This window comes from Trachinotus anak, unplaced genomic scaffold (genome assembly GCF_046630095.1).
Source record: "Trachinotus anak isolate AG129_WGS33_773 ecotype Australia unplaced genomic scaffold, CSIRO_AGI_Tana_v1 ptg000001l, whole genome shotgun sequence".
NCBI classification, from domain to species: Eukaryota; Metazoa; Chordata; class Actinopteri; order Carangiformes; family Carangidae; genus Trachinotus; species Trachinotus anak.
In genome coordinates this window covers 21,184,460-21,197,100 of record NW_027273852.1, presented here as the reverse complement: position 1 = coordinate 21,197,100, position 12,641 = coordinate 21,184,460, and the positions used below count along the sequence as shown (strand labels likewise).

The 12,641-nt window shown below is 44.1% G+C and overlaps 1 protein-coding gene across 2 annotated transcripts; it reads left to right on the top strand.

Annotated features, from left to right (window-relative positions):
* The first annotated feature begins 2,348 nt into the window (after positions 1-2,348).
* Positions 2,349-7,373, top strand: rgcc (regulator of cell cycle). 2 transcript variants are annotated; one of them, XM_071484163.1, is made up of 5 exons: positions 2,349-2,516; positions 2,831-3,004; positions 5,228-5,338; positions 5,577-5,639; positions 6,612-7,373. In XM_071484163.1, the coding sequence occupies exons 1-5, from the start codon at positions 2,489-2,491 to the stop codon at positions 6,617-6,619; spliced, it is 384 nt and encodes a 127-aa protein (XP_071340264.1). In that variant the 5' UTR covers positions 2,349-2,488; the 3' UTR covers positions 6,620-7,373. The 2 variants fall into 2 exon arrangements, with proteins under 2 accessions (XP_071340264.1, XP_071340259.1); XM_071484158.1 differs by lacking the exon at positions 6,612-7,373 and having other exon boundaries at positions 5,577-5,650.
* The last annotated feature ends 5,268 nt before the right edge of the window (positions 7,374-12,641 follow it).

The window sequence follows — 12,641 nt, the reverse complement described above, 5'->3', positions numbered from 1 at the left end:
GTTTTTTACAGGGAAGTAAAAAGGTGTGGAAGCTAAAAGATACTTCTGCAGCAATTCCACTTAATAATGATGTGACACTTTATTGTTGCCCTTATAATCAAACAGATCATCCAGCTGCTCATCAAACAAAAAGTTTGAATCTCTGAAAACACATCTCACAGCATGTCTTAGAAACAAGTGACACCACATTAACCTTCAGGAGTCACTCTGGTTGCATATCAGCTGCAAGTATCTTAGCAGGTAGTGCCACAGTTATAACTTAGATTACTGCTAACATGCTAAGACCCAGGCAATTTTACTCAAGGTTCAAGCAAAAAAAAAAAAAAAAAAAAAGAAAAAAAAACTTCTCCATGGAAAGATGGGTCAGGTAAATTCTCAGTGTTTGGAGAGTGGCAGTGGAGTGAATCCACCACTTTTTAAGGTAAAAAGCATGTAAATGTATGGTTCAGGAACTTATTCATAGTCTTTTAATCAAACCAGCACATGACAGTTCACCATGATTGTTGATGCACTTTCTATTTGAACAGCAGATGAAGTTTTAATTGATTGAAACTGACTCTCCATTAACTCCACCTGCTGATGAAGACTGTGTTGCTGAACATTTTGGATCCCTCCACTCTGATTCTACGCTTCCAAACATCAGATGCAACTGCAACGTTTCACCACCAGATGTCGCTCTAACCTCACCTTCGCCAAAGATCAGGCCCAGACAAAACATTGTCAGTCTGATTAGGTTTTGTTTGATAGAGGTCCCCCTGATAAGATCACCAGAGACTTTGTGTTACGAAACCAGGAGACTTTCAAAGTGCTGCCTGGGCACAGAGCAGCTCTGAACATGAAAAATGTGACCTATAACTTGGAATATCTTCTTTCAGTAATTTTAACAAATACTGTGTTTTTGAATACATCACCTCAGTGCAGCCTCATGAATTAAACTCAGTGGTCTCACGGGAATAAAACTCATTCCTGAGCTACTTTCATTCACTGCTGTGCACATGTGCTGATAAAATAAGGTTCTTCATTTTTTACCAGACAAATGATATATGGGACATGCAGTGTACCTTAGAAATCCTTTTTTCATGTAAAAACTCTCCATAACAGTCAAAAGCCTGCAGTAAAAATTTAACTTGAGTAAAAGAACAGAAGTGTTATCAGCAAAAATCTTCTTGTTTATAATAGGTTTGACATGTTAAAGTACTCATGAAGGTAAAATGCCCATTGTCAGTATTACATTATGATATATCATAATACTGGTTTATTGGTGGGCTATTGATTCATTGGCATGCAAGTACAGTTTCAAATTTAATACTTTACCCTGGAGCTCTAGTAACAACAGGTCAGTTAGCCTCTCTTCTGATTGGCTGACTGTTTTCTGAGTGATCCAATAAAAATAAAAATATAGTAGATTTCAGGTAAACACTCAAAACCAAATCATGCTAGGTTGGATGGTGGGTCCTGGTGGGCGGTGACTGCTTTGTTGTGACATCACAAAGTTCCAGAAGTCCTGACGGCTGGTTTTAAGGCTCAGTTTCTGAATACAGGCTGTGTGCATTTCTCTGTGGACTGAGGCTTTGATACTTTCACAGTATTAATATAGAACCTAGACCTGCTTTATAATCAAAAAACACATGGACATCTCATTTTACACAATATGGGACCTTTAACATTATGTAATTTGATGTAATATAATGTAATTTCAACTATTTTATATGCTGTTGGGTATTACTGAATTTTTTTGTGTGTGTTATAAGCTGATCACAATAATTAATATTAGTTTGTAAATTAACTGGTGACATAACAAAAATATAATACACTGAAATAAAACAGTACAATATTTACAGAAGAAGTAGAAGAGGCATAAGGGTTGTAGTGAAAGTAAAGTTTAAGTACCTCAAAAGTGTACTAAAGTATAAGTCCATATTTTTATAAACACATAGCCTATATTACATGCATGCATGTCATTGAGACAGACACATGTATATATTAGTGATGATATTTATGTCCTGAATGATGTGACCGTGTTAATCACAGGGTGGCCTGTCTGTCGTGATCTGCCCGGTGATACGATATGGAAACTACCGGGTCATGATCAGAAATATCACACCCCCGCCTGGCGGGACACACACAAGTTGTTTACAAACACACTTTTATGAGGGAGACGTCAGGGGAGTGTAACATCGACCGGGAAAATCTTTATTGGTCACTGGACACACACACACACACACACACACACACACACACACACACACACACACACACACACACACACCCCTCCCCTCTGGATGGGACGTCGCCGCCCACACTGAGCAGCGCTCGTTAAAAAGCGGCAGTCTTCGGGAGGCGGGGTTAGTTCAAGACCTGTCGGAGTGCTGCTCACAGGAGGACAGAGAGGGACCTTACACTGAGGGACATATAGATCTGTGTCCAGATATAAAACCCGAACTTTTCAGGACAGTGCTGGATAATCTCAAACCTGGTCCCTGGAATCATGAAGTCTCCAAAGCTTAAACCTCAAGGTAAGATGCTCATCCATCACCTATGTTTCTGTATTAGTAATAACAAACACTCTTTGGTATTATTGTCACTGTAGGTTGAAACTCCAGTAATATTCCTGTATTCACAATAATCCAAGGGGAAATATAATAGGCCGTTTATGATGACCCTGCATTTAATGGTTTTAAAAATAATGTTCTCCTCATAAATCCATATGGTCCATAATATCAGAGCAGGTCCGTTGTCAATCCCTGGCTCAGCTGAAACCGTAGTTACTCTCATAAATGTTAATGAACATTTCTCCATGCTTCATCCTGGTGGTTCTTCTTTTCTGCAGCGAAGTTCGTCAACGAGGAGGACCTGAACGACGTGCTGTGCGAGTTCGACGCGGTGATCGAAGACTTCACGTCGCCGGTGGAGAAGCGACACTTCAGGTACGACGAGCACCTGAAGACCATGAAGAGGAGGAGCAGCGCCAGCGTCAGCGACAGCGGCATCAGCGACTCAGAGAGTAAGCTGGGATCCGCTCCGGAATTTAGTTTCCCTCATGTGACAAGAAAAAAGTTGTCAAAGTTTGTCTTTGGACCATGTGATGACAAATATGTTTCTTTATTGTGGGACAGTGCGAGTGGAGCACATAATCAGTACAATATATGTCATAAGGATAAATCTGGACATCTTTAACAGGGAGGCTCTGGTCTGTACAATAAAAAGTCTCCCACTGGTGACACCTGAGACTCCAGAGTGGAGATCAGGCACTGCAGTAATGATATAGATCTGCTCTGAAGGGGTTTCTGTCCCCCTTGACATAAGATACAGTCCCAAGAAGTCGGTTATATGTCTGTCTTTTTGTCAGAAGCTCATGAGCTCTGCTTCATTAATGCTACTTCTCTCCCAGGGTCAGTGTTTCTCCTTCTCCTCCTCCTCTGCACTGTAGTACCCTTGCAGTATCTTATCACGCGGCATCAGGAGGGCAGCCGGGCGACTGGCAAACTGTTGCACATGCATGCACGCGTGTGTGCTCACGCCGAGATAAAGAGAGAGAGAAAGAGCGAGAAAAATCCTTGATTGCAGTCCAGAGATTTTGGGTTAGATTAAGCTACTGCTGCATATTTTGGCACACCTGCCCCCATATTGTGGCTACGACCCTAAAGTTTTACTGGCTTACATTACCCTTATTACTCTACCATACAGTGTTTTAAAAGTCCTGTTGCAGAGCTGGCCCCAGACAGGCTCTAACCCAAATTTGGACGGCCTCGTATTCTGACACACAGAGAAAAATGTTTCAAGTCCTCATGAGCAGAGATAGTTTCCCAAACACGTGCGAGTGGTTTGGGATTTCCGAGAGAAGACCTGAAGGTGATCTGTGGAAACATTTAAGTGTGGAGGGAGGATGTCCAGTGAGCTGCAGCTTGGACAGCCTCCAGTCACATAGCGTCATAGACTCCAGAGAGTGAATCAGGCTTTTAAAATGCAGATGATAAAAATGTAACTTCTTCCTTTGAGAATATGATTTGGTTGTTGCATAATAACCGAGGTTGCAGTGGTTTTTGTGAGGGCGCCATCATCAGGGCCCAAACTGAAACCAGAGGGCAGGTGTTCGAACCTGCGTCTGTGGTGCTAATGAGCTCAGAGGACCAGATTCCTGCGCGAGCTCTGCCTTCTCCATGGCAGTCAAATGAAGAGGGCCCTGTCGACCTATTGTGTTGCAGCCTGATGGATGGATGAACTGTTGAAGGCGCAGATAAATGACAAAATTTGCAGATCCATCCGCAGAGTGTGAGGGAGAGAAACGACAGAGAGAAAACGAGAAGGTAGAAAGCTGACGACAATAAAAGAAAACTGAGAAATTAGAGGGTTTCAGGTCCAAGTCAAATGCTGTGTGTGTGCGCGCCTGGGTGCTCCCCCGTTGTGTGTGGCGTCTCCTGTCTCACGCTGTGTGCTCGGCGCTGAGTGGTGGGAGTGCCAGAGGTCAGAGAGGGGAGAGTTAGTAAGTGGGCGACATCTGAGACCCTGTTGAGGTCCGCAGCGGTTCTGCAGAGAGGAGGAGAGGAGGGAGATAGACGTGGGCGGCTTTAAGTGCTGCCTGATCCTCCTTTTGTCACACACACACACACACACACACACTTCACACTCACACAGATATCGTTATCAGAAAGGCTGATACGGAAGCAAAGCTGTTTAATAAATAAAAGCAGAATCAAAAGGGCCATCATATTGTTTATGTAACGCTCTGTGGGGACATTTGGGTGGTGCAGAGGAGACAGAAACAGCAGCCCAAACAAGAACCTGCTCTGAGAGAAATCGTACTTTGAGAGCAGGGGAAGAGTTCTCTGTGCCCAGCACAGAGCGTTACATTGTTGTCACTGATTAACAAAGTGAGTTATGGTTACAAGCTGTGCTTTTTGCTCTGGAGGTGTGAGGTGAAGCAGAGCAGAAACTTTTGCTGCCAGAAACACAGAAAAGGCGACAAGTCCAGGGATGGTTTCTGCTCCGGGGTCAGCACAGAGTCGGTGTATACAAGTGTGTGTTTGTGCAAATACAAGCACGTGCATGTGTGTGACAGTGGAAAGGTGCCATTAGAGGAGAATGCAGTGATTACACACTGAATCTGCTCCACTGACACAGATCGGATTTGTGTGTGTGTGTGTGTACACAGAAAAGTGAGCGCTCCCTTAATCTAATTTGTCTGCATTCTGTCCTCCCTCTCTCTCTCTCTCTCTCTCTCTGACAGGTGCAGAGTCGCTCAACAGAAACAGCTTCAGCTTCAGCGACGAGCGGCTTAACTCCCCCACTGTGTTCTCCCCCACCACCACCACCTCACCTCCTCTTATGTCACCAAAACGTGAGCCTCACCCCTCACACTCAAACACACACACTTCTGACTCTGTTACACAGTCCAGCTTTGATTTTCCTGCTGCTGCTGACAGATCCAGATTTCTGTAGTGAGCTGGATCACCTAGCACAAATCATTTAGCGGCCGACACAGAGAACCACCAGCCTCCTGTCCGCTGCTCCTTATAATAGAACTCGTCACGATCCTCACTTTGAAGTCTGAGTGTCTCTCTCCTTCTCCATTGCAGCCAAACTGGGCGACACCAAAGAACTGGAGGACTTCATCGCTGACCTTGACAGGACATTAGAGAGTAAGTGCTAATGTAACCTAGCTGTCAGAACCCTTGATGAATTAGCCCGTGTGCTGGCGCCGCCCGCTTCTCAGGATTAGCAGGCGCGTTTGTTCCCTGTGTCAGCTATGTTAACGACCGCTCATGAAGTGACACGGGAGGGTCGCTCCCCTTAGGGTTCTCAGAAACAATGATGTGTCAGGAATATGAAGGAGCTGAGGACCACGAGGCCTCTGGGGTTACACTGGAGAGAAAGGCAGGGTATCTCTTTTCACTCTGTCACTCAGCTTTAGAAAAAAAAAAAAAAGTGGTGCTTCAACACCATGCAATTTACACACACCACATAGCACTGTGAACTCTGTTTTCAATTCTGCCTCATCCTTTCCTCCTCTTTATCCCTTTTCATGTATATATAGCACATCAGAGACACACAACTGCACATGCATGGAAGTGTAACCTGAGAAGCGTCGTTTAGTGGCTTTCAGAACATCATGGGTAATAGACAAACACAGCTAATGAGGGTTGGACCTCTTCCTTACTACGGGGCCTGTGAGTGTTGGAACTTGCATCAGAGTAGGAGGAATGTGTGCTGGTGCAAACCGGAGCTGAAATTCCAACTGTAAATGTCAGGAATGGAATGAGACAGAAGTGGGAGTTGAAGCACTTTCCTTATTTCCATGTTTTTGTTTTTGATTTTCCTTCCACCGCCCTGCTCTGTTCTGTGTTTTGGCCACTGAATGTCCGTCTTTCACGGCTCGCAGGCGACAGCACAGGGGCTGGACCTTCAGGCAGGCAGTCAGCCAGCCCCCTCCAACCCCCCAACCCCCACCCCTCCTTACCCTGTTAGCCCTGGAGAATGTTTATTAGGGCCACCAGTGTTTACGATGGCCAGTCCGTGATACTGAATGTCCGCCTCTCTGAGAATAGAACCAGCAACTCAGGAGCCAGGGAGTCCTGTTCTAATCAGGTCTGTCTGTCTCTGTCTGTTCTTAGGCATGTGACATGGAGGCTCACAGTCATCTTGGAGCGTAGCCATGAGAGAGGCAGGGAGTGGATGTCTGAACTCCCCTTGAACATGCACCTGCCCCCCCACCCCCCGACCCACATACACACTGAAAACCACCAAACAGGATACAGCTGGATGGCACGGCAACTGCCAAGTGGCTCCACCGCAGCATCAGGTCTAGCCAGCGCTCTCCTAAACGTAATCTGGAAGTGCTCCGCTAACTCCAGGCCGTGTGGCTACCTGAGGACAAGAATACTCTCAGACGCCACCAGGTTATGGACTCCATGAAAAGTTGTGAGGAATGACAACATGGAATATATGCTAAGAGTCACTGGAACACTTATGGTCAGAATCACAAACCACCAGCGTCACCACTACCATCCAGACCGCCCCCCACCCCCACCCCATGCAAAACTTGAGCTGGAGTATTTAAAAATGGCTTTTTATAATAGAAATATATTTGTAATTTTATAGAGCTTCTGATTGTAAATGTATCTGTCTTTTTTTGTGAAATATATTTTTGTATCTTATGTAAATAATAATGGTTCCAAATTCTATTTGCCTTGGTATAGGAGGACAGTCAGATAAAGGTTTGACATTCGTTGACTGGAGTAAAGTTGGTTACATGTTTAAATGTGAACTGAAATCTTAATTCACTTGGAAAAAAACTGGAAAGCAATATGTGTATTTAATACAGCTAATGCCTGCCAGAGACAATATTAAACTATGAAATATTGTTCTTTTAGGAACGCATGCCTCCTCTCTTTATTTCTGACTTTCTTCTCTGGGCTTCAGTCAGATTGTGATTGTGATGTGATCCAGATCTTATTTTCATGTGTTGCACATTCTGCTATTTACAGTGTAGATACCTTAACGTAAAGGTCCCATATTTCACACTTTAACTGTGTTTTATTTGAAGTGTTGATCTCCATCAGAAGATATATTTATGGTTTAAGAACCAAAAACCATCTCAGTGTAGTTTTACATCTCCTCTCTCAGGCTTTCTGGAGCTCTAGTAACAACAGGTCAGTCAGCCAAGAAAAGAGGCTCAGGCCCTCTCTTCTGATTGGCTGACTGTTTTCTGAGTGATCCAATAAAAATATAGCAGATTTCAGGTAAATACTCAGTGAAACCAAATCCTGCAAGGTTGGATGGTGGGTCCAGGTGGGCGGGGTTTGGGGCATGGCTGAGAGCAGTGACTGCTTTGTTGTGACATCACAAAGTTCCAGAAGTCCTGACGGCTGGTTTTAAGGCTCAGTTTCTGAATACAGGCTGTGTGCATTTCTCTGTGGACTGAGGCTTTGATACTTTCACATATAGAACCTAGACCTGCTTTATAATCAAAAACACATTGACATCTATGTAAATATGGGACCTTTAAATGCAGCAGGTTATTTGCAGGGAAGTAGACAGTCCTTATATCTACAGTAAAATCAAATCACACAAGTAGGTATTGATTTCTTTCAGAGGTCATGGAGCACAGTAGGTGTGGAGCTGCTGACTGGCTGAATCAGAGAGGTAACACAGTGGGGATCTCTGAATGACAGCTGGCTCCATCACCACCTCAGCACTTTATTAACCCAGCAACACCAACACCACTTTCTCTCTGATCTCCCTCCCAAATTTCAGCTTCTTTTCCAGACACAGTGCTGCGAACACAGGCGGGCAACTGCCAAACTGCCAAAATGATTGTTTCCATTATTTTCATGGTGTGTTGACAAGTGCAGTTTTGCACCAACAGAAAAAGACTCACCAAAATAGACGGCATGAAATAGTTTAGTTAGAGGTTGGACATTCACCTCCTCCCAAGAATGTTAACTCATACATGCAACAACATACGCAGATGCACACAGATGCACTGAAATAGATATTAAAAGTCTCTTACCTTCTGTGCTCATCTATCAACCACTCAACAAAGCAGCGACTTATGTAACTTCTGTAGCAACACAGTTCTATTTCCAGAGGTGGAGGGAGACAGGAGGGTGTGACCCCTCCCCGGCCCAGCAGCAGGTGTGGCTGAAGTAATCTTATGTCAGAGGCACCCCTCCGTCTGCTGATCACCAGGGGTCATAGGTCACTCACTATGGGCAGATACGCTTCCATATTAGTTCTGTAGTTGCAGTACAGCAGGTGCAGACAATACACGAGTTCTGCTCTGTTTCATGTACTTAAGGGGACTGACTTTTGTGCCTGGTATGGGCCAAGTAGCCAAAAATGCAGGATCCTACATTTTCTATCTCCCTGCCTGGCGAAGGCAGTATTTCAGATTCCACGCTACAAGTTTATAACACAGGCTTTCTGTTTTAGTTTAGTTTTAGTCCCCACACCAAGACAACCCTGCTCACACCACATTCACATTTCCAGCGTTATTTTTCCTATTTAAAAACACTTCTCCAGAGCCACAAAAGACATTGCACAACAGTTTTCAGTGGCAACTAAATTTCTTTGTTTATTATTATGTAAAATCGGTGGAGTGCCGCTTTAGAGTTCCACGCTCCACGTTCACACTTGGCTGGTAGCTGCATGTAAAGGAAGAGATAACTGCCCTCTTTTCCTTCAGTCAGTTACTGATCATCAGTGCTGATTTCGCCTGAAGTCTCGTGTGTTAGAGTGAGAGCACGGCACACTAGCTGAGAGTCCCTCACAGCTGTGTATGGCTGCTCTTCACAGTCTGTGGATCAGGCCAGTACTATCACTGCATGCCAGTGCACTAATCTGATGGCAGGAAGCTGGCATGGAGACTCAGTCTCCATGTTGTTTCTTCACCACAGTTGGCAGAGGAAAGCTGTCGGCGCTGTCCCACTGCGAGTCCACCTATCTGCACCATTCTGCACTAGGGGTTTGGTGTTTGGAGGGCTCCTGCCCCCGGCAGGGCAGCTGGCACTGATCTGAGACACCATGTTGACACAACACATGATCCCCTGAGGACGGGGGGAGGGGGTTGACCTTTCTTCTAAAACAACCTTCCCCCGCCCTGGCAGCAGTGGGCATCTTTTTGGCGGGCATGGGTCAGTCCTGTAGAAGAGTTGGCCTTGGCACAGGACAGTCTGTGTCGACACAGAGCTGGAAGTGTGGGAAAGTGGGAGTCAGGCAGGACAACAAAGTGAAGTGCAAGGATGGACAGAGGGCAAGCAGGGAACTAGGTAGGAGTTAGGTGGCAACAGGGGCCTTCAGAGGCAGGAGTATGACTGACAGTCATACTAAATCTTACACCCATGTGTCAGTCTTCACATTAAGGATTCCTATGGGTGGCCCCTCAAGGCTGCCATGGCAGTCGTTCTATGAATAGGCTGGGCAGAGACACACAGATGTGTGTCCACATCACAAAGAGACAGAAATACACAGAGCCAAATATCAGGTTCAGCTTTCCACCATGTCTAACATCACTGGAGTCCAGATGTCTCGGCAGAGAGAGGAGAGGGGAACATTAATGAGTGTGTGCATTTTCATGGTGGTCTGTACATGTGTGTATTGGTGCATGTTTATCCTGTTTATACAGTAGATGTATGTGACCTGTTTGAATGACTTTGTCTTCAGCTTTTTCTGAGGGGAGTCATTTGCAGGGGCTGATTTTGTCCAACAGACAAAAGACAGGACAGTAATTTGTCAGATTCTGAATGTTTATGGATTTTGGAGATGAGAAGTTGATGAGAGTCGGTATTAAATTGTATTATTGCATATTGTATTAAAGGTCCCATATTGTATAAAGGTAGATGTCCATGTGTTTCTGATTATAAAGCAGGTCTAGGTTCTATATTAATACTGTGAAATTATCAAAGCCTCAGTCCACAGAGAAATGCACACAGCCTGTATTCAGAAACTGAGCCTTAAAACCAGCCGTCAGGACTTCTGGAACTTTGTGATGTCACAACAAAGCAGTCACTGCTCTCAGCCACGCTCTAAGCCCCACCCACCTGTTTTCTGCGGTTTATTCAATACAGCAGAAAACAGTCAGCCAATCAGAAGGGAGACTCTCTCTCATTTTTAAAGGCTTTAAATAGGGCAAAACCACAGTAGGAAGCATTTCTAACATTTTGTGTAAGTTGAGTAAATGCATATGCTTCATATTGCACAGACAGCAGCCTGCAACACAACAACAAGGACAACAAGGACCTCTGACCTCAGTCCTGGTCAGAGACAAGTCTTCTCTGATGACAGAGTCCAGACTCACTCAGGTCAGGATGACAGGCAGGTTCATTATAACTGACTCATATCCATTATGTTCTCCATCATCACTATCACACTGACTTATCTATGACCTGACTGACAGTGTTAGTGAACTGAAGCAGCTGTATTACCTTGACCCACATTAATATCTGTGTCTGCAAATGTAAAAACAACACAGAATTTACTTCAAATTACTTTGAATAGTGTGAGCATGATGAAATTGAGCCTCATCTTCACCTTGGGAATTAAGTCACATTGTTGTAAGGTAGGCAGATGCTTTAAAACACACACACACACAGTGCCCTGACTGTGGCGACTGGGAAGTCTAAACGATGTGTGGGTGCGTTGAAGCTGACGGAGCAGGTGCTACATGGTTTTCTAAAGACTCATTCTTGAAGGGGGAAAATGTGACACGTGACTTCTTGGCTTGTTTTGTAACTAAGAAACAATGTCAAATATGGACAGTGGGAAAAAAAAGGATTAACATTTCAAAATTGGACAAAACATAACACACGGTGTTATGACAACAGAATAAGTCTGACAGTTATGTAATAGCTGTCATCAGTCAGAAGTTCCTCTGTTCCTCTTGCATCAGTTAGGTTAGATTGTTCTTCTGATTAATGGGTGAAAGGGTATTTTCTGCTGTAGGCAGTTGTAGCTTACCCCTGAAGAGCAGATGAGCCATTATTCATAGGGTTTGAAGTGTCCTTACAGAAAACAGCTGCTACTAAAATGTATGTAAATTGTGGGTGAATCCATCCAGCAAACAAATATAATGTAAAATGTATCATTTTGACTTAGAAAAAAAACAAGTCTCAGTTTCCTCAAGAGTCTTAAGATGCTTATGTCCTGTGGGAGTTACAGTAATTACAAGGTTCCACATAGAGTGCGGCAGGAATTAGTCCTAAAACTCGCAAATTAGTTACTTTGGGTTTTTTGAATGGGTTTTTGGTGAGGACAGTTGCTAACAAGTGTATAAATGAGACTACAGAGGTTGTCGGGGACATTAAATGTCATCACACCGAACATGAAAACCGATCCTCACTGTGTTCATACTCATGCTCAGTTTCAACCCCTGCTAACTCTCTTGAGGGTGTCCCCCAGGAATCAGTCCTGGGTTATTTTCCATTGACATGGAAATCATCCGCAAATATAATGTTTCACTGTTATGCCGAAGACACACAACTCTATCTCCCAATCAGACCTGGTGACTTGGTCCAACGTAACAGCCCTCCTTTACTGTCTTACTCAAATAAAATACTGGATGTCAGACAACTTCTGACTAAGTGCTATATAAATAAAGTCTTAAACACAATGTATTGACCACATGGAACATTATTAATTAAAACTAATTACTTGAAACACAGACTCTGGCGGTGTTGTCATTGTTGTTGTTTTGTCTTTGTTAAAGCAATGCTCATATTTTACTCTCCTGTGTAGTAGCTGACGCCCACTTCACCCAAAATATGGACAAATACCCCCAGTATCAATTTTTTTCAGAAAGACTGACGATTGACAGATGCTAAACGTTAGGAAACATCAGAAAAACATCTGACAATTTATTAAAGAAAGCAATATGTGCATTTCTGACTGTGGATTATCGCCACATATTATTTCATTTTTCATTTTGTCTGTGTCTTATTACTCAAGTTCAGCAGCGTTGCAGGTTTTCCACGTGGCCGTAGCAGAGTGTGAGCAGCGGGATATGAAATGGGAAAATGTTGGCATATGCTGATGGGAGGTGGTGATTGCACTGGGCTCTGGGCCTGCTTGGTCCTCAGCCAGTGTTTAGACACAGCTGCCTCTCTTAGCTTCTCTTAAGTCGGCCTCCACTGAGCCTGGCTGAGTCA

What these genes read in the sequence shown, in the direction of transcription:
- rgcc (XM_071484158.1), top strand. Translation starts at nt 2,489, where the DNA reads ATGAAGTCTCCAAAGCTTAAACCTCAAG. An exon ending in CGGCATCAGCGACTCAGAGA is followed by an intron (nt 3,005 to 5,227) that starts GTAAGCTGGGAT and finishes TCTCTCTGACAG; the next exon opens with GTGCAGAGTCGCTCAACAGA. An exon ending in TCCTCTTATGTCACCAAAAC is followed by an intron (nt 5,339 to 5,576) that starts GTGAGCCTCACC and finishes TCTCCATTGCAG; the next exon opens with CCAAACTGGGCGACACCAAA.